Genomic DNA, 27,228 nt, shown 5'->3' with positions numbered 1-27,228 from the left:
TGAATAGCATATATTCAATAATGTAAGCTATCTAGATGTTTTGTGTATCAAAAACTAGAAAATGAATCTTTTTAGTGAGTGATTTGGGTCGAGTTGATACCGTGAGGAACTTGATATAGATCACATGATTTTCTTTTTATTTTGCTCAGCTCCCTCCATGTTCCCCACTTAAATGGAGATTCTTCATCTTGTTAGGGGCACGGGAGAAAAGAAGATAGCTACTTAAATCCCGTTATAATATAAGAATCCATCTCTATGTCATATCCAACCAATAACATACCACACAGAAACATAGAAGAGTACCCACAAAAAATCCCATCAAAGTCACCAAACTATACATGTAAATTCACATTATAACACAGTTTACTTTGAGCAGCAGTGATGGAGATTTTCGAGTTTTTATGCATAATATGAACAGTGAAGAAAAAGGAAGTTCTGGTGTTCATAAATTTGTACAGGACGAATGGAGGATTGATAAAGGTAAGAAGAAGAAGAAAAACAGCCTTTATTCTCTTTTTGGAAATCTGTACTAAGAAGGTTCCTCCCAAGGATTCAAGGAATATATCCAAAATAAACGAAGCATTTTCAATCATATAGGCCCTCCTGTTCCCATACTTCCACAAGAAACTTCACCATTTCCTGTTAAAATCAAGTTCTTAAAGTTCTTAGTCTTACAATGAAACCAGTGGAGAAAGAAATGACAATACTTGCAACACCAAACTTACGGACAAAGGAATTGGATGAGGAAAAGATTGTCTTGTACTCAGTAAACTGTCATATGTTGCACGCCAACTGCAAGCAAATGCATATATACACGCATGGAATGAAGATTTAATATGATCTCCACCAAGATTTTTAGTTCTAGATTTTTGTATCACTACTCTAACAGTCCAAGCTCATTACTAGTAGATATTGTCCGCTTTGGTTTGATATGTATTGTCGTCAACCTCACGGTTTTAAAACACGTATGTTTGGGAGAGGTTTCCACACCCTTCAAAGGAACATTTCGTTCCCCTCTCCAACCGATGTGGGATCTCACAATCCACCCCCTTTGGAGGTCAGCGTCCTTGCTAGCACACCGCCTGGTGTCTGGCTCTGATACCATTTGTAACACCCCAAGCCCACCGCTAGTAAATATTGTCTACTTTGGCCCTTTACATATCGTCGTCAGCCTCCCGATTTTAGAACGTGTCTGTTTGGGAGAGGTTCTCACACCTTTATAAGGAATGTTTTGTTCCCCTCTCCAATCGATGTGTGATCTCACAATCCACCCCTCCTGGAAGCCCAGCGGAGACATTGCCCGGTGTTGTGGCTCTGATATCATTTGTAATAATCCAAGCCCACCGCTAGCAGATATTGTCCGCTTTGACCCGTTACGTATCGCCGTCAGCCTCACGATTTTAAAACGCATCTATTTGGGAGAGGTTTCCACACCCTTATAAGGAATGCTTCGTTCCTCTTTCCAACCGATGTGAGATTTCATAATCCACCCCCATTGGGAGCCCAGCGTCCTCGCTGGCACCTGTCCGGTGTCTGGCTCTGATACCATTTATAACAGTCTAAGCCTACCACTAGCACATATTGCTTTGGCCCTGTTACGTATCGCCGTCAGCCTCACAATTTTAAAACACGTTAATTTGGGAGAGGTTTCCACATCCTTATAAGAAATGCTTCATTTCCCTCTCCAACCCAGGTAGAATCTCACAAGATAGCACTTAGCGAAAGAATTTACAAACGGTGGGTACAATTTCGAAAGGCAGAGACATTTGGTGAACTGACCTGATTTTCGCCTTCTGTTTTTGTTGAGTTTGATCCGTTGTCTTGCTGCTACTACCACCACCAATCCACTGCAGCCTGTTCTGATTCCAGAGAAGAAGACCTGAAAGCAATGAAAATGAGCAATTGGTTTGTTGCTATATTGAGCAGGTTTGAATGAGCAATCGCGATCTAACCGCCGTGGTTTACAAATTCAGAAGGGAAACTTGCCATGGTTTACAAATTCAGAAGGGTTGCTCACACTGCCACCAACATTGCTATGAGTGAGCGTGAGGGTTGATGTACTGATAGAGGAGATGCTTGGTTGAGATTGAATGGTGCTATTATCCAAATCACATGTGCTTGTGCTCCAAAAACCATCAGATATGCTACGTTTCTTAACGACTCGTCCTTGAATTCTTAATCCCTTAGATGGCTCATCCACAGCAATAATAGGTGTTGGTTTAGTGCAGCATCCAAAACAACCCCTGCACTGTTATAAACCTAATAAAGCACTATATATGCTATAAAATTGCAGCAAAAACATTACTAAGAATGTGGAATGGTTTCGAACTTTGAATCTTAATAAACTTAGTTTCGTTCATAGTTCCTTCAGGAATTCACATTAATACCAGCAATCCAAAAGAACATGAAATCCCACAACTTCCCCCATGCCCCTTTCTTCGTTTGGATTAAACATTACAGTTGAAATAGTGAAATTCTTGGCAAAAGAAGAAAAAAGGAGATGGTCCACTATTCAGTAAGCCAGAAAACAGAAGCAATTCCATGGATTACACAAAAGGGTCATCACAAAACTCCATTAGAAGCAAATATAACAACTCCTTTACAAGACCGCAATGAACGATTGATGAGGAAAATCGAGAACTTACCCCATGCAAGCGAACAAGCGGCTGATCCAGGCGGCGAAGGAACTATTAAGCATAACCATGTTGATATTAAGCCAAAAGCGCAGAGAAGGGCATCGATTCAGGTAAAACGAGAGTGAAGCTAAGAACCTGTAACTGGCGAGAGATGGAGTAGAGTTGGGGCAAGAAAGCAGGAAGTTGGATGAGGGAAAAAGGGGAAAGTTGAGTGGGGAGTGGAAACTAAATACCAAAATAGAAAATTGGTGGGTTGTTTCCGAGAAATTCAGAGAAGAGATGGGCGTCGAAATGGAGAAATGGATAGTTCAATTGGTGGATTCTTGTTGGTGGTTTATACGCACCTTTTGTGTGGCTCTGGCCCCCACTATCCATCCACTGCTTGCTATTATTAACAGCAAAAACAGTCGTTTCTTTTCTTCTACTGCTTTCAACTTCACTTATATCCCATTTTTAACACATTCCGAACTCAAATTCAACATTTAGAACAAAATCCTGTATCGTACTGGAATTCGACTTTTATTTTTCAGTCTTCAAGTTACATTAGATGTCTTATTTTCTTTGATTTGCTAAGCGTTTCCTGTGCCTTCGACGTTTACAACATCAAACTTTGCAGGTCGAAAGTTGTTTAAATGTTATTTTGATATCCAAAGTAACAACATCTATTCCTCTCATTCTAAGTATCAAAACCAGTTCAAATAGAACAAATCTGAGAGAAGAAGTGCTTCATCTTTTATCACGAAAGAAGTTCAAAGAGTAACTAATAATTATCAATGTAGCAGCAGCATTGCCATGGCACACAAAATCAGTCCTTGTGTCGACTAAGCTCTAATTTTGTTTCTTCCACAGAATTGAAGCCAGACCCATTCTCCAACCAAACAACATTGTTGGCTCGTGCTTTTGGGGGATGAGAGAGGCTAGCCCTGTTCGCGAGCTATGACTGGGAAGAATCTCTTGCTTCACCTCACTTCTGGAGAACCTGAAAAATGAGCGAACTTTAATGCATTTTGCTACAAGAATCATGTGATTAATCCCAAGTTAAAACCTGCATACCATTCATGCCATATACGGATATGTGAACAAGAAGTGTACTGAGCTTATTAATCATGAAAATGGAAAAATGACTTCCGTCTATCCCCAAAATTAATCTCCAGCTCCATCGTAGAGGATGGAACTAGAAGAAGACTTATGAGTGTCAAACTTGAGCTACTAATTTCCAAGAATCTGGCCTCAGCTTCGTCCTCACATTAAAACAAAAAAGAAACACACTTTTCGGTGCTGAAGAACACAATTTTACATTAACAAGTTCAGCCATTTATGTTTTACATAAACTCGAACTACATTCATACATTACTCCCAAGTAATAAATTGTCCGTCCTTAAGTTAAGCAAATTACATAAGTCTTCACAGTTTTCCATCTTTAACAGATTGTTCAAATTGTACAAGACTAATAATAGACAACACCCAAATAAAAAAGAAAGGGAAGTACTTACAAGGAAGGAGATGGAGCTTCACTTGCAAATGTTGATAGGCCTTGGCGTTGCTTGTGTTTGGGATTGGCAGAGCAGTATATATACACTCGACCTCGACGCCTCACCGTCCTACAAAACTCGCACATCTTTTTCACTGAAGCACGGACTTTCATGACTGTATGAAGGAAAACAAAAGAAGCCAAGACATAAAGCGGCAGTCAAATGCGATGTAAAATTATCACATCTCACTATTGTCAATTCCAACAATGAAATTAAAGAAAAGAGAAAGGATACACTGAAAGCACAAAATGGCCAAATCATGGATCTACAAGGCAAAACTCTGTAAGGAATTCTTCCCGACAGTCATCAGAGGATTTGTAGAAACCCAATGAGCCCTACCCCTCAACATAGTAAGGAATTCTTCCTTAATCATTCAAAATCAAAAACTCGGAGAAGATTAATCGAAACAAGCTACCTATGCGTAAAGAACAAATGGAAAGAGAACAGAACGCATAAATTCCAGAACAAGAAGCCTTGGAAATAGGTATAAATCAGTACTCAAAGTTCAGATTTCCCGAGTGATTTACAGAAGTTGTTACTGATATTGAAAAATGTTAAAACAAAAACCAATACAAAACCCTAAATCCTAAACCCTAGAATCCATTGACAGCAAAATCTAACAAGGAAAAAGATAAGGATGATCCAGTAAGTATTATCGAGGCAAATCTTAAGGAAGAAGAAGAATAATTTTAGAAGAGTAGTACCTTCAAATCGAGAGCGACGGCGTCCAAGCAGAGTTGTAAGTGAACGTAAAAATGCGGTTTCCAGCTTTATTCTTCCGAGTCTCCCTCCGCCATTCTATTTTCTATTTTTTTTTTTCCTAAATTAATTTTAAAATTCATCCGATCATAAAATAATTAATTAATGAATTATAAAAATAGTATAATTAGCATGTATTTCTTTTTTTGAAATTACAAATTTATATCTTTTATTGTATTGAAAAATAACAATATTAAAAGAAATTAAGTAAAAAAATAAGCTTATTTTCTTGTGATTTCTTTAAGGATAGTTTTGAATTTGGTCATAATATATATTTCTTTTTAAATAACTTTTTTTCCTTCACGCTAAATCTCACTATACTATTGGTTGAATATTTTATGTCTTGAAAAATATAATATTTTAATCATTTATTTAATTAGTAAATACGAGAGTCCCTCTCAACAATTCTCAAGCAAAGTATTGAACTTGTTTTATTTTATTTATTTTTTATATCTGTGGGCATATTCTGTTTGGTTGTCCCAATCTTTCCCCAATTTCAACCCACCAACATGTTGCACCACCTTCACATGGCCTGCCCAAATAAGTCACATTCCAAGACTACAATTTCCGCAATTTTGAGGGGCTTCGAACGACAATTTTGTTATTTTCCAGGGGCCATTTTGCCAAATGGGTGTGGTTAAATCAAAGCTAGTCTCCCTTCAAAGTCCATTATAAATAAACCATACTTTATATTAAATAATCAAATTGGGTGTGGGCGACCAAAGGGAAGCATCTCTAACGTGCCCATGTTCAAACTTTCAGCTGCACTAATCATATAATAAATTCAATAAATAAAGTTCTGGATGACGGCCCCTTCGCCCCTGCCCCCCCCAAAAGCCGTTACCGTTGGCTTACAGTTGATCGAACAACCAAGCAAGCTTCAATTATTGTCGCCCAAGAACAAAAAAAAAAAAAAAAAAAAAAAAAAAAAAAAAANTTTTCCTCTTTGTTTCTTTCAATTTACCCAATAATTGAGGGAAAATTATTGAATTTTAATCGACACCCAGTGGTTAAAATTGGAGAGAATTGGGAAAAGAGGGAAGAAAATTGTAGACACAGATTTGGTGGAACTTGAATTTTGTACAGAAAAATTCTAAATTGAAATCAGCAAGAGTAAGTGTATCTATGAACAACGCGATCTCTCAGAATCCTGTTGTAAAGCGCGGCTCTGTTCGCCGGCATTCCGGCGGCCTTTTGAGGCGGTGAAGCGGCGGCGATTTCGTGCTGTCTTCGAAAATCCTCACCGTTCCCAATTGGATCCACTACGTCCTTCGCAAAATGAACCCTCTTTTTCTGACTCTGTTTCTTCTTCTTCTTCTTCTTACTCGTCTCTGAAAAAACCAAGAATTAGCTCAAAAGTTGAACAGAGAAATCCATGATGGGTTATTGAAAACGTACCAGAAGGAATACAAGAGCGGAGAACCGGAGGAGAAAAGTGGTGGGTTTGGTGAATCGGGATGGATTTTTGGATGCAATAGGAGAGAAGAATTACGGTGCCGGAGACAGCCGCCATGGCGGTGGCCAGAGCCATTCCCTGCGAGTTCATCATCGAAGACATACTTTTTATCCCTTTGTTTTTTCTCACCAAAATCATCCAAAACTCGGAGGATTTATAGATAGGACAGAGAAGGAAGAGGTGAAATTAAAGGGGTGATGTAATCGAAGCCTAAAATTAAAATAAAATTAAAATTAAATAATATTACTACTTGGTTGGGGAGGGGCTTCTACCAAATTCTGGAAATTATACGTATATATATATATATAATTTATTAATTATATTATTTTGCTTCAATTAATTTCAGGACCCACAAAATTGGTTCTGCTTTGTATTTTTGGCTACTTGTGACGGCTGAATTGCCTCTTTTTTCAAAATTAAATTAATTTATTTTGAATTATGAGACATTAGGCCAAAAGGAAATTCTGTGTGTTTATTAGAATTCAATAAATGGAAATTAAAGTAAAAGGAAAAAAAAAAAAACATAATTTCCAAGCTGGACAGTCAGACCAATTTTTTTGCTGGCACTGTGGTGCATGTCACACGTGCCACCATTATGATATTTCGAATTTGGTCGGAATGTTCAACTTCTCGACTTTTTGACCGTTGCTTTGCCCTTTAACCTTTTTTTTTTTTTTTTTTTAATCATGTTATTATTGTTAATGTCTGGTTTTTAATGGGAAAAAAACGTATTTTAGAGATGATAGAAAAAAAAAAAGGAATTGAAAAAGATTATAAAAGGCATGTGCAAATTAAATAGTAAATGTTTAATGAAATAATCTTATCACTTAATCATATAGTAAATGTTTAATCAAAGGATCTTATCGCTTAATCAAATATAAAGTAGAAAGTCATGTGCTAAATAATTCAAAGTAAACGGTGAACAGTGAAGTCATTTTTTTTTTATTTCTGTACCTAAAACAGAATAAAGTTGGTTTAAGTATTTAAAATTTTTATCAGAATAATTATATCATTTAATTAAAATTGAAGAATAAATTGAAGGATGGTACTGAATCATTGTGGACACAAACAGTATAAATATCGGTATAGATAAAGAAAAATAAAGATTAATATAGTTTACTTTGTAAATACTCGTGAATACAAAGAGTAGACCGATAACGAACGATTATACTCTTAGAAGTTTCGATTTATAGGACATTTAATTTCAACTTCAGCTTTAACTTCAAGACAATGATTTCCAACCCTTATCCAAATTCTCACCACATTTTTCTTTCTATCCTTTCACACGTCTTCAAATTTAAGTTGAAAAACACATTAAAAGTATGTCTTTTGACAAAAACATCTAATTCTGCCGTTTGAAATTTGCTATTGATCCGAAAATTTAGTTACGAATTTACATTTTCATATTGAAATAATTAGTTTTGAGGTCAAGTAAACCTCCAAAGAAGATAATTACATCACTATGGTATTAAGTTTAACATGCTCTAATATTCAAGTCATTACCCATGTCGAGGGGGTTAAACACATAACTAATGAGATAGACTATATCTATTTGATATTTGTCATGATTGACATATCTACGAAAATTAAGTATAGGAGTAACATGTGTCCCAACCTGGTTAATTTCATCCACACACCTTACCATTGATCAATTACACCTCTTTGGCTCGATTCTATCGAAGAGGTCTCATTCCAGAGTTAGTCAAATCGTACGTGGATGGCGGGTCCATGGTTCCATGTCCTATCCATTACTCCATTTGCAATGGTTTAGCATAATTAAGTAAAATATTTATAGTTAATATGAATTAAAAGTAAATTATAAGCTAAATGATATTTTAAAACATAACATCACTATCACATGCCCTTTCCTTTTACTTGACTTTGACTTTATTAGGCGCTTCATGTGCGTCCTTTCCTATTCCCACTTAATATATATATATATATTTAATTATGACCATTAGATTATTATCTCTATTTAATTGAAAAAATATCACATATTTCATTACTTTATTTAAGCATGCATTTCATTCATTACATTATTAAGACAAAATTTAAATTTATTTTTTCCTTTTTTTAATGAGTTTCTTAGCTTTGTTCGTTTTTAATTATACATAATGAATTTAATTTATTAAAACCTTTTTAAAATCTTGAATTGGCTATATTTAATTATTTTTTATCTATTATGAATGGGCCAGCCCACGCCACGTCATTTGGACCATGAAAGAAAGGCCCAAATATTTCTTGGATAAAAAAAAAATGCATTTTGGCCCAAATATTAATATTTGAATTTTGAACCGACAGCTTAATTAATATATATTTATTTAAATCAAAACTAATCTCCCCTCAAAATCAATTAATTAAATGCACGTAACCCCACCAAACACCTTATAACTAATAAGTGAAATAACAATTAATTAATTTCACTTTATTTACCCTCCCAACTACATTAATTAATAATTAAAATAAGTGCATTTTTCTATAAATTATTTTATGTCAATAAATATTTTTAAAATTTAATAAAAATTGACAATACTATCATATTTCCAAATTTGGAAAGATTTAACTAAATTTTGTTGACATGTTTGTGAAAACAAAAAATAAAAGGAAAGGAAACCTAGACGCTATTATTACACAAATATTATTTATTAAAAAGATATGATAGATTCGAATTGAAAATGATAGAAATTTGTCCAAATTAATTATAAATAGTTTTTCGTAATATAACTAATAATTTTATTATTAAAAAGTATCGCATGACGTCATTCTCTTAATGGCTTTTTTTTTTTTTTTTTTTTTTTTTTTTTTTTTTTTTTTTTTTTTTTTTTTTTTTTTTTTNTTGGATGTAATAAATTGAGTCGTGAGTTTGTGATAAATCAAGGTATACTTCTTTTTCATTTGATTTACCTTCCCCATCTAACCATATTATTAAATTCAAACTTCACGATCAACATTTATTTAATTATTATAAATTTAGTCATTAATTTTGAAATAGACATTATTCAACTTTATATGTTTTAAAGGATTTTTTTCTTCCCTACATGTAAAGATTCAAACTTACTGCTTCACACTCATACAAGCAAAACACCTTTAATCATAAAGTTATTGTAATTTAACAATTGAAAAAGAAGGTGCGTTTTTTTAATCATGTTATCAGAGCCAGACACTAAACGATGTGCCAACGAGGACGCTGGTATTCAAGGGGAAAGAATTGTGAGATCTCACGTCGATTGGAGAGGATAATGAAACATTTATTGTGAAAACCTCTCCCTAATAGACACATTTTAAAACTAGGAGGCTGATAACAATACATAACTGGCCAAAATGGACAAAACCTATAATGGTGGACTTGGGTTAACAATACATAACTGGCCAAAATGGACAAAACCTATAATGGTGGACTTGGGTTGTTACAAAATCTTACCGTCATTATATAGATGAAAATGGTGTGTATATACACCTCATAGGTTATCTACAAGCGCATTAACCTCCTCTTGGTAGACACGTTTTAAAACCGTGAGACGGATGATGATATGTAACGAACAAAAGCAGACAATATTTACTAGCTGTTATGGGTGACCTATAAAAAAAGAGATGGATTGATTAGGGACATTAAATAAGGTAGAAATAACAATCTCCCAAACTTTATGCACTAATGCAGTTGGTTTTGACCTGAAATGACCTCAAAAGTTGGAGCCTTCTTAACCCTTTTCACCTAATCCACATTCAAATCAATCCCATCAATAATTTCCCTCCCCACACTCTTACTTTATGATTCACGTGGAAGTATACGGACTATAAAGTTCAAAGATTTGGGCAGACGAAGCAACAAACAACACTTGGCTCAATCACAACAAAGCCAAAGAGCGAGTAACAGAGTATCTAATCTAAGTTATGGCGATGTTTCAATCAAAAAAGATGCTTTAATGATGTTGTCCTTCTCCCACTGTTTTGTGCGACAGATTTAGGTGACACTGATAAATTCTTAAGGATTTTATCACTTTTAGTTAGCCGACAGTGTACTGTCTGTAAATTCCCCCCTTCTTATATGTTTCCTCCACTGCCCCCTTCTCTCTGTACTTCCTTCTCTGACAATGCCCAAGTTTAAGAAGTTTCGTGGTGTTAGGCAGCGCCATTGGGGCTCTTGGGTTTCTGAAATTCGTCACCCATTACTGTAATTAATTCTTCTAATTTCTTCCCCAAATTTTAAATATGTGTATTGTTTAATCAATTTCTGGTTTGATTGCGTGCAGGAAGAGGCGGATTTGGTTGGGGACGTTTGAGACGGCGGAGGAAGCGGCAAGAGCGTATGATCAAGCTGCGATTTTGATGAGCGGACGTAATGCCAAAACCAATTTTCCGACGACCCATGACACCAACATTACTACAACCAAGGATTCCCCCAAGGGGTTGTCTGAAATATTGCAAGCTAAGCTCAAGAAATGCTGTCGGACTCCATCGCCGTCCATGACATGTTTGAGGCTCGACACTGAGAATTCCAACATTGGCGTGTGGCAGAAACGTGCTGGGCCTCGGTCGGCATCTAGCTGGGTCATGACTGTTGAGCTTGGAAATAAGAAGAGCCATAACAACGAGGATGATTCTCTGATGGGTGTGGTTGTGGCTGATCAATCTCCGGTGGCGGCGGAAGTGGCGGAGATTCCATCGGAGTTGGATGAAGAAGAGAGAATGGTAGCTTTGCAAATGGTGGAGGAACTGCTTCATATCAGCTATGATGAACCAAACCAAATGTTTGAGATTCAACAGGGGAAGGATGTTTATCTTTAGTTTGTAACCAAATTGCTAATATCAACTTATGTTGTTAATTAAGTTGTAATATTTTAAAACGTGCATTATGCACTATAAAAAAAACAAAAACCTATATAATATCGATGAAACTGTCATAATCTATCTGACAGTTTTATATCGTTAGATTAAAAAAAAGAAAAAATTCTAACCTAATTTATTTTTGAGATAGTTACCTTCGATAATTTGTTCTATAAAATGGTCGAAATATATTATGATTAGTTTTATAGAATTTATTTATTTGTAATTTGTGATGAATTTTCTTTGTCCGGTCTAAGATGTTATCTAAATGAATCCCTCATTTTAGGGAACCAACTAGCCACTCTCCAAGACCACCTACCATTGTAGCATGACCATCACCTTTGTGCCTAGGGAAAAATTAGTGGGCGTACGAGTATTTGGGTACAATATAGTAGAGAGAGATCGTGCTACCGTCTTAGGTCATTTTAGGATGACTATTTTCTTTATATTTTCAAGTATTTTAATAATTATCTTAAACTTTATCGAAGTCTAAAATATATATATATATATATTGCAATTAAACTTTAAAAATACAAAAATGAGTATAGTTGAATATATTTCAGGCTCTTTAAAAAAAATATTAAAATAAAAGACTTTTCAAACAATTATTAGAAGAAAATTAGATTCATATCTCGACTTATCTTAACTTGTTAAAAGCTATTATTATGATGTTTCTATCATCTTGAACTCAGCTAGAAAACTATATAAAAAATAAAATAAAATGATTAAACTTTGTAATAAATTAATTCCATAAAGTATTTTATGATATTAAAAGAGCATGTGAGTATGGATGCATTAAGTTGAACATATGATAATAGCTGATTGGGGTCCATGTAGCCTTCAACCACACTGATTAGACCCATTTGAACTAAACCCTAAAATTAGATGCCCCAATGGGAGGTCTCACCCACACCTTCATTCATATTTAATATTATATGTATATGTATCACATAAATTTAATATTATTTTGGGTCCATCAATTAAATTAAAGGAATGAAAAAAAAATGAACATCTCCCTCTTACCATCTTTGGGAAAATTGAGGATTTAAAAAAAAAAAATTGTATTTGAATGAACGAGAGAGAAATTAATAACATTTTAAATACGAAATATAATAAAAGGTTAAATTAATAAAAATATTATTGATTTTCTTTAATAATATGCACAAATATTATTATTGTTAATACCATTTTCAAAAATAAAAGTAATATACTAATCTTAAAGAAAAGAAAAAAATTGTAGATAAACCGATGTATAATTAGAGGATACTTTGGGTTCGTCCCACATCGGAGAAGTTTCTGGATGAGTGGCGGGAGTGGGATATAAAAATGGATGAAGTGGTGCCCGTCCTAGGAATAGTAGTCCGTAGTTTCTGAGAATATGTCGCAATTCGTAGGAGTGGGGAGTGCTCTTGCGCGGCCCCTACTCTATACAAGTCCTTGTTCAGGTCCGTTTACTTTGCCTGCCCAATATTAATATTATTCAATTTTGTCATTTTCTCATTTTCTCATTTCCAAGTATTAAGTACTCTTCTTTTAGAGCATCAACCTTTGTGTTTAGTAACTCCGTTAGTCCTAACAGTTGCCTATACACTAGAAGATTCAAAAGCTTTATTGCCATCTACAGTAAATCCTTCATATCAAGGAGTATAATATATATATATATATATATATATATATATATATATATGAACTTATAATCTACACCATCTTTTCGTACCAAGAATTCTTCAATGAAAAATACTTTTGTAGGAATCCTTTAAATCGAATGTTTTCTGTAAAAAGAAATTAAGAATCGTAACGTGGTTCGTATCTTTTAACATTTCAAGTTTTAGATGGAAGCCCAATTTCCAACCACTGGTCCGAACGTTTTTCTGAAGCCCGAAAATGGCCCAAACATTGTATACCCATTAGTATTACATGAAAAGCATATTTAATACATTGAAAAATTTTAATAATATAATTTAAAATAGTAACAATAAACCTGATTCTTAGAACTAAGATCAATAATTCTCAAATTATTTTAGAAATTATTCAATAATGTTTGGATGAAAACTTACCAAGAAAACATTGAATTATGAGAAGATATATATGCATAAGTCGTCTTCTTAATGGAATAGGTGAATTTTGAACTAAATAAATTATGCTAGGTAACAAATTCACAGAGAATCAAATTGATAGATGCAATAATTTCATAAAAATAAAAAATAAGAACAAGCGTAAACATACATAAATTCTTGAACATCTCGATTTAAGGTAAAAGTTCTCATGACAAGTCTTTTAAATGTCTAGATCAAAGAAATATTTATTAATTTAAATGTCTTTCTTACTTTGAATTTTTTTTTTTTGTTTTTTTTTTTTTTTTTTTTTTTTAGGTTCATCCATATGCCCGTGATATTTAGATAAATTAGAAACTTGGTTCTAAGTATGATATTTTTAATTTACTAACATTATATTAGAACTTACTCAAATTCTGACTAATTTTAAGGCATTAGATGTGGACGGAACAGTTGTTAAATTATTAAAAGGTGTCTACAGATATTTGCTATTTTTATAGTGACAATAAAAGTACCATAGAACTTTTGCCACCTCAAAAGACAAAAACAGTTAACTGCCTAGAAATATCTGTTGTTGGGAATATCCTATAAAATATTCTCGGATCAATAATAATATCCCCAATTTGCTTATATTTATTCGGAAAACCACTGCCTCCAAAACCTAATATTTGTTTTATAGGAATTTTGCAACCATTATACCAATTTATTTATTTTTATTATTTTTCTAAAAAAAACACAAGTTTATTTGAGTAAGCCATCTAGATCAGATATAATTATTTTATAATTTTCCAAGAAGAGAGAAAAAGTAAAACTCCAACTAACAACAGAATATTGTTTGGCATCTTTTTAAAATGTTGTGCATGTGTAATATTTTGTTAAGCCATTCATTTGGAATAGGAAGTTCATCAAGAAACGAAAGATATTCAAATTTAAAAAAAAAAAATCTTAAAATTCAAACAAAAACTTTACTTTATGAAAGTTAAGGTCATCTTCTTGAGAATTTTTAAGAATTTTTGTACAAAATTGATGACAAAGTAAAGTATTCATGTTAATCTACGAAGACAGTCTTCAAAACAATAAGTAACAATAAGTAGGTAATGTGGTTGTAGCACATGAGATGTAAAGGAATGTCAGGAGTAATGTGGTTGTAGCACATGAGATGTAAAGGAATGTCAGGATCCTCGTGAGAAAACATTGGTAAAATTAATATATTTGAACTTTTATATAGCTTGGTATTTAGATAACGTAATTCTGAGATATTTGGAGGTGGATTCTGCAAACATTGGAAATAAATGTTTGCAAATAAATCATAATTATTCATTGTTAAAAGCACAAGCAAAAGTGAAGACTAAGATATCTCACTCATAAGTGGAGAGAGGAAGAATGGAGGTTGGGAGGGACATATACAGTTAAATAAAAATAAAAGATTGAAACTAATGACAGGTTTCAAGTCTATGGTTTGACCTCTTAATTGTGAGCATTTAGTAAAAGATGCCACCATTCATATAGAATATTCTCCTTTCGGTATTATTATTTTGGTCTTCATCTATTTTGATTTGTTATTCTATCTTTTATTTATTTTTTTAGCATATAATTAGTTCTTATATACTTTTTTAACACAAGCTCTGAAATATTTTAATACAAAAGTATTCTATTAAAATTATAATAAAAATTAGATAAAGGTTGAAAACATATTGTACAATTATCCTATGTTTTATAAATATAGAAATCAAACTTACCTACTTTTACTTTCTAAAGTATTACTACTGGCATGTTATGGTTAAAAAAAAAAAATGATTTAATTAAAGTTCAATGATCGATTATACGTCATTTGTATTATATTATATTTGTATTATATTATATTATGATACTACAAAATCCCTGGCATCACTACTAACTCCTACGGTTCTTTATACAAATCATTAGAAAACGGAAGTTTGAGTATTGTTTTGTCAATGAAAAAATAAATTGGATATTGAAGGTTGCAATTGCAATAAAGAAACCCATTTAATTGGAAAAAGGGGAAGGCATATTCGGTAAAGAATATATATATATATATATTTTTTAATATATAAAAATAATAACTACGTGGTGTTTTTAATGATGGGTTAAAGTAAAAATCCATTTCAAAATAAAAATAGAAAGAGAAAGAATAGGTCCCTCAGGGTGAGGCATGAATCTGGTGATTTAGAAGAAACAGGTAATAGAAACATCCCACGTGGGGGCGGAGTGAATTTCCTGTTTTACCCTTCATACATGACATGGCCGGTTGACATTTATTATTGAGGTGTGTGTGTGGTGATGTTGGAGATTGGAGGATGGGGGATGGATTGTTGAAAGTTTTTGCAATTTATTGGATATTCCAAATTCCTTTCGGATCATTCTCCTCCGTTGCTTTTACATTATGGAACTTCCGTTTTCTTTTTTGCTTTCTAACTAATTCCCAAATATATATTTTTTAAATCTACATATTTTATTCATTAAGTTTAATTCTAAATTTAAATACATGAATACCATTAATATTCTACATTTTTTTTTTGTTATGCCCACTCTTTCAGTAATTTTTTTTTTAATTTATTTGTTTTTGTTTCTTAAATGGCTACTTTCCTGAGTCCATTTGTTTGTAATTTGATTTTGGTTGCTTTGTTGGTTGATTTATTTATTAATTTAAACTGCTGCCAATATTATTAGATGAGTATAAATATAGAACAATTTAGAACTAAATGTCTAAACAGTTTTATAAATTTTGGTCAAGGAAAACATAGTTTAAATTATTTTCAAAGTATAAATTTGTTTAGAAATGTGTGATATTTTATCAGTATCAAAATTGTATTAATTATTTATTTAAAAAATCGATACAAATTTAGAACAGTTTCATTTTCATGACTGTTAACTAATAAGCCGGTAATAAACGGATTCACAATTTTAATTAAAGAATGAAATATATAATTTGTATGAAAAATGACAAATTGGGAATAATATTTATTCAAAAATACGACAAAATATTTTATTAAAGGGCGTCCCTTCCCTAGGTGATTATAAATGGAAACAATTCCATGGCTCAAAATATTTTTATACTCGTTTCTTTTATATTGGGTTTATTCTCTCATTCATCCTTTTCAATTTATTCCCATTTCAAAAAATATGTCATTAAATTTTGAATAAAATCATAGTCTTCTTAAAATTTAGGCTTTATGTGAGACACAAATTAAAATTTTAATTTTTTCGAAGAAGAAAATTAAAAGTCTATAAATAGTTTAAAGTGGAGGGATTTAAGGAGTAAAATAGTGGAAAAGATTTGAGTGGGACACGTGTCAGGTAAAAGATGGTGGGGCGTTGTTGGAGTATCATAGGATGGTTCCCACGTGATCCAACTTGGGAGTGAGCCCATTGGCTTTGATACCTTCCAATCGACGCTCACCACTTTCTGCACGCGCCGCCCTTTACCCCCAAAATTTAAAACCCCTCACCACTCTTTCACCCATTTTTCAAATTCCCACCAACTACAAAATATCCCATTCCCCAAATATTTATTATTTTATTTTATACAAAATATTTTAATAATTAAAACTCTAATTATCGATTTTCTTACAAATATAACATTAATTTACTTATTAACTGGTAAATGTCTTTGATAATGTATTTATAAAATATAAAATGTATTTGATAATGTATTTATAGACGGGTAGTTGTCAACCAAATATTAAATTAAATATTTATATATTTAAAAAAAAAAAAGATAAAATAGAAGGGTACTGGTGACCTTTTGAGCTTCTTCTCTCATTCTCTGTCTCTTTCTTTTCACGAGGGGATAAACCCATAAATATGCTCTTAAATTTGAATTTGGACAAATATTTAACGGATATTCCCGTACTGCCCCTCCGAATATTCTCCCCTTTCCGCTTATATTACCGTCCTCTTCCTCTTCCTCGATCTTCCTCTTCCATTTTCCTTCCACCATTCCCATTCCTTTACTCACTCACCCTCACCATTTTCTTCCTAACGACTTTCCATTTCCAGAGATATGAAATTCGGGAAGAGTCTCAGCAACCAGATCGAAGAGACCTTGCCGGAATGGCGGGATAAGTTCCTCTCCTACAAGGAGCTCAAGAAGAAGCTCAAACTTGTGCAGCCGAAGTCCGGCGACTCTAACAGACCTTTCAAGAAGCCTAGGCTTGATGCTGAGGCCGATGCCGATGCCGATACCGATGCGGATGCTGTCCCCAATGAGGTCGTTGATTTCATCACTCTCTTGGAGAAGGAGCTCGAGAAATTCAATTCGTTCTTCGTTGAGAAGGAGGAGGAATACATCATCAGATTGAAGGTATGTAGGTCTTTTTTTTCACTTTCCAATCAGATTATTGTTGAATAGTGAAGAAGTTTCGACTGAACTACTTGATTTTGTGCATTCAACATTCTGGAAATCTGTTTACTGCATTATTTCAGCGACTAAACGGATGTGTGATGCGAGAAACTTTCGATTTCTGAAATTCTTTGAAGAACTATGGAATTGAACTTTACTTTTGATTAATTAACTTAGCACTAATTTTATTCAACTGTATAAGCAGTTTATTTCTCGACAAAATCTTCATGCACTTAATAAGTTAATTCGACTGATTTTCTATCGTTAAGTAATCCACCGAACCAATCGATGCTTGAGGACTAAAACAACGACGTCGCTTTTCGCTTCGCTAGGTGAAAAGACATCTTACCACATTCCTTTGAAAAGGGACGCTTAATAATTTTATTATTACCCCAAGGTATTCGCTGCGTTTATCAAATTCTAACTCACAAAACATAAAGTAAGAGGCACTCTTTTTTTTTTTTTTTTTTTTCCCTCTCTCAAATTTGCTCTCCTTTTTGACTCTTAGAATAGAGTTCTTTGGCCCACGTTGCAACTACTTTGCCACTCACATGATTATCTGGGGCTGTACATGACCATGCCGGCTGGCTGGTCTTTATTGTCTTGTGTATTTGCGGCAATATTTTATGCACAAAATCGTCCGGTCGCATTGTTTTATTGGTCTAGATCTGGATTCTTATACATCATCCATGCTCCGAGTCACAGTTGGTAAACTGTGCAACTTCGGTAATAATACGACTCAAAAACTAGATTCCTTTGCCCACTTTGTTTGTTTGAGATTTGAGTAGGGCCAGAGAAAGGATATGGTTTAATATTATGCTGTGTGTATTGAATTTGACTTTTGGGAGTCGGGACAACATTGACGTTATTGCACTTTCTGCGTAATCAATGATGTAGGGCGATTGAGAATTTGACAAAACTTGTCTTGGTTTTTGGTGGGGGAATTTGTCAGGAATTACAAGATAGAGTAGCTAAAGTGAAATACTTTGATGAAGAGTTGACACAAATTCGTAAAGAGATTGTTGACTTTCACGGCGAGATGGTTTTATTGGAGAATTACAGTGCTCTTAACTATACAGGTAACCGCACGGTCCCTTTAGTCACTGGAATTATATACTTTTGCTTCATCTTATCATGTACTTTATTTGGATCCTTACATTTTGTTCATGGTCCACTCTTTACTAATCTCTAGTGAGGCTTTGTCTGCCATAAGAGCAGCTTGGCAACTAGAATTTTAAGCTGTTAAGTTCTCAACTTACAAGCTTGAACTCTAGACCTTCAAGATTATCTGCAAACATTTCTTGGCTTATCATCAGGATATCCTTAGGGGTATCGGTCTGTTTGACTTTTAACGGTCATTGTTGGAATGGCCTTTTGTTTCTAGATATTTGTGTTGTGATACTTACTTTTCTATGTATGGTCCTAATGCTTTTCGTAAAGATAATTGCTTTTGGACTTAATTTCTTGGACCTTTTTCTGTGTGTCTATGGTTAGTCCTGAAGGCTAGCACATTATCTCTATGTCATCAATGCACAAACTGCCTCCCCTGCTTTTTTTTCCCCCAATTAGTCCCACCACTTCGAAATTTACATGCCTTCTTCTCATCTTCGACAGGCCTGGCTAAAATCCTCAAGAAATATGACAAAAGAACTGGTGCACTTATTCGCCTACCCTTTATACAGAAGGTACTGCAACAGCCTTTCTTTACCACAGACCTACTCTTTAAGCTTGTCAAAGAGTGTGAGGCTATGCTGGACCGCCTCTTCCCTGCAAACGAACAGCCTGCCTTGGCTGAGGCAGCTGTTGGTGATGAAGGCTGTGCTCCTAGAGCATCTGCCACCGCCACCTCAAACAGCGATGGGCTTCCTGGGATGCCCAAGGAACTCGCAGAGATCGAACAGATGGAGAGCGTGTACATGAAGGGCACGCTATCAGCCTTGCGAGTTCTAAAAGAAATTCGAAGTGGAAGCTCAACTGTTAGTGAATTTTCATTGCCACCATTACAGAAAAATGGATTAGAGGGCACATGGAAAAAGGTTCCCGTGTTGGAACAGGAAGCCATAGCCAAGTAGAATTTGGCTTTCAGAATATAACATCACCTTATTCCATTAGTTTTACGACAGCATCTTGTAAGAATGAATTAGATACTCAAACATGTAAAATCCTAAATATAAACCCAAAAAGTGTTACAAGTAGAAAGCCAATGTTTTTCATGTTTGTTTCGCATTCAAATTACTACATATCTTAAAAAAACTATGATTGAGAATTCATTTTACTTTCCGCCATATTCTTGCACATTGTGTTTTCCCCTTGTGGTTTTCTTCTTTTTAGCAACAAATGTGTGAGAATCATTGACCAACCAGTGCACAAAGTGGGCCTTCTAATCAGGCCTGAAGCTCATTTCTTTGGGCCTTCTGTCTTCTCTAAGCTTGACACTTTCAGTAAGGATTGCAGATTTGTATGTATAGTTTGGTGGGTGCACACTTGGGCTTCATAAGGGGTGCCTTTGAACATATTGGCTCAAATAGAGTAAGCTTGGAACATCAGCCCTCTCCAATAATTTGTGGGGTTTCATTTTTCTATTGGCTCAAATTTTGAATTTGGTTAAAGTTCGTTTGGATCCCTCACAAATAAAATTAATCATTTGTACTTATTTGGAAAGGTCTTAATATGCCATAACTAGTACATAGTTTATCATCCTCCTCGAAGTGTCTTACATACACTTATGTACCCTAAATTCACACAAAGAGTCGTGGTTCATCAAAATTTATCCCACATTACACAAACTCACCACGTTCACCACGTTCAAATATAGTAAACCTAATTAGTCATCCCTAGCTGGCTTCAATCTCATAAGTTGGCCAAAATCAGTTAATTTCTTAATAACTATAATTAATTACTTACTAATTAAAAATCTGTAATAGAAAATAATTAACCATTTGTGATTTTTTTTTTTTTTTTTTTTTTTTTTTTTTTTTGTTTTTGTNAAATAAAAAGACTAATAAAGAAACGTGGAAGAGTTATCCAGAGAGCGATGATGGACACGAATCCCAGCGATGAATACCCATTCCTGAAGGTTGCTGGCTGGCTGGCTCCCATGTCTCCCCGTCTTCTTCAAATTATTTGGTACCATTAGTTCTCTTTTTTTTTTTAATAAATTGTTGTACTCCTACCTTTTTCTTCAAGATTACGTGAACCCCTAATTCAATTCAATCCACCCTCGCAAATCTCTGTCTTCCCATTTCTTTTCTTTTCTTCCTTCTCTCTTTCGAGGTTTCTTACACTCTTCAATCATCTGACCCACTTCTCGCTTTCTTCAACCATGGCTTCTCTTAACCCAGTTTCCCCCTCACAGTCTCTCTTCAATAAACTTCGTTTCAGAACGCCCACTTCCTTTTCCAATTCCAATTCCAGTTTGGAATCCAGTTTCTTACCCAGAAGGGTTCCCTCTGCCCTTCTCTGTAAGAAGAGTACTGCTGGAATTTCAACGGTTCGAATGAAGACTGTTCCCCTGGTTTCGGCTACCACGGCTGAGAAGTCGAAAAAGAGGTATCCTGGTGAATCAAAAGGGTTTGTTGAGGAGATGAGGTTTGTGGCGATGAAATTGCACACCAGGGATCAAGCTAAAGAGGGTGAGAAGGAAACTAAAGAGCCCCAAGAGGCACCTGTCGCTAAATGGGAGCCGACGGTTGAAGGGTATTTGAGGTTTCTTGTGGATAGCAAATTGGTTTATGATACACTGGATAAAATCATTGCCAAGGCTGTATTTCCTTCCTGTAAGTTGTTGCTGATTTCCTGGTTTATTGGAGACGGTCTTTTTGGGTTTTTCCTGATGTCTTGGATTCACTCTGGCTTTGCATATGTTGTTCCAGTTTTTGCTTCTGATGTTTATGCTTTTGTTCATTCAGTCTGTGGGTTTGCTGTTATTGTTCTCTGACGATGAGTGTGAATATTTTATATGAACATTTCTATTTAGTTGTTGATGGGAAATGCTTCTGATTCCGCTAACCAGGCGTTCCTTCCATGATTTTTTATTTATTTTGTGAGTGTTGACAGATTGTTCTTTCCTAGATATGATTGATTTGAAGGTTGGTTTAAATGGTTTGGTGATCTTTGGCAAGATTGCATGGTTCTTTTTCTAGTCATATAAGTATCACAGGAAAGGTAATTGTAGGATGTTAATGAAGTGTTTTGTTTATGGTAATAGATGCAGAGTTTCGTGACACAGGACTGGAAAGGTCTGAAGCATTGGCAAAAGATTTGGAGTGGTTCAAAGAGCAAGGGTATGTCATTCCTGAGCCTTCTTCTCCTGGAGTCACCTATGCTCGTTATCTTGAAGAATTGTCGGAAAAGGATCCTCAAGCATTTATATGCCATTTCTATAATACATACTTTGCCCACACTGCTGGCGGTCGGATGATTGGGAGAAAGGTAACAAATTCACCATATGTTCATTTTCATTCTTGGGTTGCATAATTGATTTAGTGGTCTATTAAGGCTCATGTAGAGTAGTAAAGGACTTCGAGGGACTGCATTTAAGTCATGGTGGATACTTACTTGAGATATTAGGTAACCACCATGACTTAAATGCATTGTGAGTACTTAGGAGATCAGTTTCTTTGGGTACCAAATGTGTATCACTAAGTTGTTGATCAGAGATACTCATGAATGTGGGGGGAGTTTAATCAATGTTTAAACTTTTCTTAATGACTTCAGGTATGTACCAACTTGTATGAACTTGCTGATTTCTTAATTTGGCTCTTTTGCAAAATTCCTGTGAGATCCCACATCGGTTGGGGAGTATAATGAAACCTTCATTATAAGGGTGTGAAAACCTTGAAGGAAAGCTCGAAAGGAAAAGTCAAAGAGGACAATATCTAGTAATAGTGGGTTTGGGTTGTTATAAATGGTATAAGAGCCAGACACTAGGCGATGTGCCAACGAGGAGGCTAAGCCCCAAATGGGGTGGACACAAGGCGGTGTGCCAGTAAGGACGCTGGGCTTCGAAGGGGGTAGATTAGGGGGTCCCACATCGATTGGAGAAGGGAATGAGTGCTAGTGAGGACGTTGGGCTCCGAAGGGGTGGATTGTGAGATCCCACATCAATTGAGGAAGAGAACGAAGCACTCTTTATAAGAATGTGGAAACTTCTCCCTAGCAGACGCTTTTTAAAAACTTTGAGGAGAAACCCAAAAGGAAAAGTCCAAAGAAGACAATATCTATCAGCAGTGGGCTTGAGTTTGGGCTGTTACAATTTCGGTATTGAAGTAGTTAACCCATGGAAGTAAGTAAGATTAGCCAATAATCTCTGATTATGTGGAGGCAAATGTTTGTTGTTTTGTTTTGTTTTTGGGTGGAGTCCTGCTACTGGTTTTAAACCTTGTCCTGTCGTGATGTGCTTCAGGTAGCAGAAAGGATTCTGGAGAACAAGGAGCTGGAATTTTATAAATGGGATGGAGACCTTTCCCAATTGCTGCAGAATGTAAGGGACAAGCTCAACAAAGTCGCTGAGGTAACTCAATCTGATTCCCCTTTTTCTTACATTCATCTCTTGTTTTCTCATTGAGTTTGTTTGATAACACAATGTTGGTTGCGTGGTATGTTTACCAGAGCTGGAGTAGGGAGGAGAAGAACCATTGCCTGGAGGAAACCGAGAAGTCTTTTAAGCACTCGGGAGAAATTCTCCGTTTAATATTGTCATGATGACGACGATGACGATGACAACGACGATGCCTTTCTTTTAGTAGCCGTGTTATTGTTTCTTTATACACCCTCTAATGGGATATGCCCTCCATCTCTGTTCAAGCTTGAATTCTTGAATGTCCCTTCTTCAAACTTCACACTTCTAAAGTATCTGTTTGTAAACTCTGAAAGTTATGCCCTCAATCCCATCTTCAAGTGTATTACCTTTTCATTGTTATTGTTGGACGAGAGTCCCACGATGCTAATTGAATGGACGATTGTGGATTTACAACGAACACATCTCTATTGGTACCAGACTTTTTTTAGTTGCAAAATTCTAAGAACATAGGTTTGTGTTTTTTTTATAGCCGCCACCACGTTTGAGTCATTTTCAACCAAGGATTAAGATACTCATTAAACATTCCATTATAATTTATTAAGAAGTATTAACTCGTGGTGAAATATATTAAATGAATAAATGATCACTTAATTAACTATAGTATAAAAATTTATACAATTAAATGGTTGGGTAGGAATATTCATATAGTTATAGTTAATGGTTAATTAAAATCATTAACTATTTATTAATTAATGGCTTAAAATTCACTAATTATTTTTTAGGAGTAATCCCGAAAAAATAAGCATAAACATTATTTATTTCTACAACAACCGTTAGCATTTTCATTTATAATTAAACTAATAATTTTATTTTCAGATATTTTATTTCTAAACACTTGTTTTTCACAGAAATCAAATAAGATATTAAATAAAAAAAAAAGAGCTGGACGTCAATATCAATATTTAATAAATGTCTCCTATCTCCTATAAATATAAGAAATACAATCATTACTCACCACTAATAAAAAATTGTAAATAATCTCTAACTTATTCAGTGAGGGGACAATAACATATTTAAATCATTTTTATTTATATACCAATCAATTCATATAATCATACAAATCAATAATCAATATTTAATGGTTGATTCAATTTTAAAATTAACTCAAACTCTGTTTCTTTCTAAAAATATAGCCAATATTAAATAACAATAATAACCAAATTAAGACATTTTAATTATCATTTTTAAGAAGAAAATTTTAGTCATAGTCTTTAACTCAACTTTTTTCCCACGTTGATTTGACCAACTCTCTCCAATAATGATATGGTATTGTCCACTTTAAGTACAAGCGCTCATGGCTTTGGTTTGGGCTCACCAAAGGGCCTCGTACCAATGAAGATAGTATTCCTCACTTATAAACCAACGATCTTCCACTAAATTAACCAAGGTGGGACTCACTCTCAATAATCCTCAACATTCAATTGCAACTGAGAAAATTTTGATGACACGTTAGTTTCAATTGCAATTAATCTGGAAAGCTTTGGTAGCACATAATAATTTTATCATCTCAAAGTTTAATCAATTTTGGAAAGCTTTGATAGTAAGTAAGAAAGAGTTAGAAATTAAGTTGAAGTAAGACTTTGGTTTTTTACTTTTCCAACTCTTCAGCCCAATAAATACCCAAAACTTCACTCAACTTTGCCGTTACCTTAGCTGGCGAGGTTTGTTTTCTTTCTCGATCGAAGTTGCTTTATGCAACAAAAAAAAAAAAAAAAAAAAAAAAAAAAAAAAAAAAAAAAAAAAAAAAAAAAAAANAACGGTCTTTTGTTCTGTTCCTCCATCAATTTATTGGGTCTGCCAATTTTTGTCATTTTTCCTTGCGAATCATTCATCATCTTTGTTTTAGCTGATTCCTCCATGTTTCCTTTTATATTTCTTTTCAAGTTCTGAACTTTATCCACAAATCATTCAGGAAGCTGCAATGGAAGTGATGAACAGAGTTGTGGCCATAAGACATCATATTGATGAGTTCCCAGTTGAGTCCGACTTTGAGCTCAAATCTGAAGCTCTTATTGTGTCGGTGAAACCTGGTTGTGATGATATTGTTGTCAAGAATCTTTATGTTTCGATCGATCCATATCAGATCAACCGTATGAAGAGCCATAGCTCTTCACAGAAGACTTCATCTTTTGCAACTTCCATCAAGCCCGCCCAGGTAATTATTGACCCATTAAGGGCTATCTATCCTTCATTTTAATCTACTTGGTCACCTACTCTGCTTTGTGGTTTGCTATGAACACAGCCCATCGACGCATATGGAGTGGGAGAAGTCTTGGCCTCCGGGAACGCTGATTTTACGAAGGGCGACTTGGTGGCAGGGCTCTTGCATTGGGCAGAGTACAGTATAGTGGAAGCCCAGACGAGCTTGCTTCGAAAAATTGACTCTATGGGGCTTCCATTAACTAACCATCTTGGAATTCTGGGTATCTTACCCTAAACCCTCTTTTATCTTCCGTTATTTGTTGAGAATTGTTACGAGGGAGTCCCGTGCTGGCTAATTTAAGGAATGATTATGAGTTTATAACTAAGCAATACATCTCTATTGGTATGAGGTCTTTTGGAGAAACACACTAGAACTTATGCTCAAAGTAGACAATATCATACTATTGTTGAGAGTCGTGATTCCTAACATGGTATCAGAGTATGTCTTTAACACAGCAATGTCAATAGAATCCTCAAGGGTCGAACAAAGAAGTTACCCTTAACTAATGTCAATAGAATCCTCAAGTGTCTCAACAAAAAAGTTGTGAGTTTCGAAAGTGTAGTCAAAGATGACTTGAGTGTCGAATAAAGGATGTACTTTGTTCAAAAGCTCTAGAGAAGTAGTCGAGCCTCAATTAAGGGGAGGCTGTTCGAGAGCTTCAGAAAAGAAGTCGAGCCTCAATTAAGGGGAAGCTGATCGAGAGCTCTAGAAAAGGAGGCCTCAAGAATGGCTTTATGGTGTACTTTGTTCGATGGAAAAATTGTTGAAGATTATTAAAAAGAGTAGTCCATAACATAGGATAATTAAGAGGAAGATCACGAGTCTATCATAGAGAGTCGTGATTTTTAGTCTTACTAATTTTGGTTTTGTTTTGATTAGGATTCAGTGGGCTGACTGCATACGCTGGCTTGTTCGAAGTAGCAAAGGTTAAGGAGGGAGAGACAGTGTTTGTGTCGGCTGCCTCTGGGTCTGTCGGGAGTTTGGCCGGACAGTTGGCAAAGCTGCATGGCTGCTACGTTGTCGGCAGTGCTGGTTCGGATGAAAAGGTCACATAAACGCCTCTAATTTTCTCGACTAATCGTGACAGCCGCATTGAATAATTATGAGTATGTTTTAGGTGGCGTTGCTGAAAGAGAAGCTTGGATTTGATGAAGCATTCAATTACAAGCAAGAAAAGGACTTGACATCAACCTTAGAGAGGTGAGAATTTAGAATCTAAGCTATAGTTCTCATGATTTAGAGAAATTGGTGAAGTAAAAGGCTTGGGAGTTGAATTTGACAGGTACTTTCCAGATGGAATAGACGTTTATTTTGACAACGTGGGAGGCGAAATGCTAGAAGCAGCAGTGGCGAACTTGAAGGCGTTTGGAAGAGTAGCGCTTTGTGGGGTCATTTCGGAGTATACAAGTTCCAAAAAGGCTGCGCCAAAGATGCTTGATTTGGTGTACAAACGAATCAAAGTTGAAGGGTTTCTAGCTGGAGATTTCTTGAATGTGTACTCAGATTTCATCGCAATGGCCTCTCAGTACCTTGGTTCTGGCAAGATTGAATCACTGGAAGATGTATCCATTGGGGTCGACACCATTCCCTCTGCTTTCATTGGGCTGTTTAAGGGTGATAATATTGGAAAGAAGATGGTCAAATTAGCAGTGTGACAGAATAATAATGATTACAATAATAATAAGTGAACCAATTGGTGTTGTATGTTTTTTTTTTGGTATGTATGTTATGTGATTCAAATTACTTTCCGCCGTTGTTATAAGTATGAATGTGTTCATTACAATATTTATGTTTTGTCATAAAATTATGCGGGCTCCTTT

General features: G+C 34.8%; 7 protein-coding genes across 7 annotated transcripts; 4 read left to right on the top strand and 3 right to left on the bottom strand.

Moving 5' to 3' along the window:
• Positions 1-235: 235 nt before the first annotated feature.
• LOC111793390 lies at positions 236-2,949 on the bottom strand. Its single transcript, XM_023675237.1, has 5 exons — positions 2,646-2,949; positions 1,987-2,243; positions 1,780-1,879; positions 726-792; positions 236-639 (listed from the first exon to the last, which is right to left on the bottom strand). Exons 1-5 carry the CDS (start codon positions 2,702-2,704, stop codon positions 586-588), a joined length of 537 nt encoding a protein of 178 aa, XP_023531005.1. The 5' UTR covers positions 2,705-2,949; the 3' UTR covers positions 236-585.
• Positions 2,950-3,245: 296 nt separating this feature from the next.
• Positions 3,246-4,979, bottom strand: LOC111793393. The gene is made up of 3 exons (XM_023675240.1): positions 4,873-4,979; positions 4,130-4,283; positions 3,246-3,615 (listed from the first exon to the last, which is right to left on the bottom strand). Exons 2-3 carry the CDS (start codon positions 4,279-4,281, stop codon positions 3,465-3,467), a joined length of 303 nt encoding a protein of 100 aa, XP_023531008.1. The 5' UTR covers positions 4,282-4,283; positions 4,873-4,979; the 3' UTR covers positions 3,246-3,464.
• A 974-nt stretch (positions 4,980-5,953) lies between these two features.
• LOC111793727 lies at positions 5,954-6,594 on the bottom strand. Its single transcript, XM_023675747.1, has 2 exons — positions 6,326-6,594; positions 5,954-6,258 (listed from the first exon to the last, which is right to left on the bottom strand). The coding sequence occupies exons 1-2, from the start codon at positions 6,519-6,521 to the stop codon at positions 6,032-6,034; spliced, it is 423 nt and encodes a 140-aa protein (XP_023531515.1). The 5' UTR covers positions 6,522-6,594; the 3' UTR covers positions 5,954-6,031.
• A 3,869-nt stretch (positions 6,595-10,463) lies between these two features.
• LOC111793913 (ethylene-responsive transcription factor WIN1-like) lies at positions 10,464-11,324 on the top strand. The gene is made up of 2 exons (XM_023675985.1): positions 10,464-10,554; positions 10,634-11,324. The coding sequence occupies exons 1-2, from the start codon at positions 10,475-10,477 to the stop codon at positions 11,166-11,168; spliced, it is 615 nt and encodes a 204-aa protein (XP_023531753.1). The 5' UTR covers positions 10,464-10,474; the 3' UTR covers positions 11,169-11,324.
• Positions 11,325-17,026: 5,702 nt separating this feature from the next.
• LOC111792194 (SPX domain-containing protein 1-like) lies at positions 17,027-19,894 on the top strand. The gene is made up of 3 exons (XM_023673536.1): positions 17,027-17,585; positions 18,577-18,703; positions 19,239-19,894. Exons 1-3 carry the CDS (start codon positions 17,286-17,288, stop codon positions 19,694-19,696), a joined length of 885 nt encoding a protein of 294 aa, XP_023529304.1. The 5' UTR covers positions 17,027-17,285; the 3' UTR covers positions 19,697-19,894.
• A 745-nt stretch (positions 19,895-20,639) lies between these two features.
• On the top strand, positions 20,640-23,604 carry LOC111793867 (heme oxygenase 1, chloroplastic). The gene is made up of 4 exons (XM_023675931.1): positions 20,640-21,400; positions 21,832-22,055; positions 23,029-23,136; positions 23,235-23,604. Exons 1-4 carry the CDS (start codon positions 20,947-20,949, stop codon positions 23,325-23,327), a joined length of 879 nt encoding a protein of 292 aa, XP_023531699.1. The 5' UTR covers positions 20,640-20,946; the 3' UTR covers positions 23,328-23,604.
• Positions 23,605-24,832: 1,228 nt separating this feature from the next.
• LOC111792216 (2-alkenal reductase (NADP(+)-dependent)-like) lies at positions 24,833-27,128 on the top strand. The gene is made up of 6 exons (XM_023673560.1): positions 24,833-24,866; positions 25,118-25,360; positions 25,448-25,628; positions 26,288-26,454; positions 26,526-26,608; positions 26,691-27,128. Exons 2-6 carry the CDS (start codon positions 25,127-25,129, stop codon positions 27,061-27,063), a joined length of 1,038 nt encoding a protein of 345 aa, XP_023529328.1. The 5' UTR covers positions 24,833-24,866; positions 25,118-25,126; the 3' UTR covers positions 27,064-27,128.
• The last annotated feature ends 100 nt before the right edge of the window (positions 27,129-27,228 follow it).

This window comes from Cucurbita pepo, chromosome LG04 (genome assembly GCF_002806865.2).
Source record: "Cucurbita pepo subsp. pepo cultivar mu-cu-16 chromosome LG04, ASM280686v2, whole genome shotgun sequence".
Lineage (NCBI taxonomy): Eukaryota > Viridiplantae > Streptophyta > Magnoliopsida > Cucurbitales > Cucurbitaceae > Cucurbita > Cucurbita pepo.
Note: the sequence above shows the minus strand (reverse complement) of the source record. Positions and strands in the feature narration are given on the sequence as shown.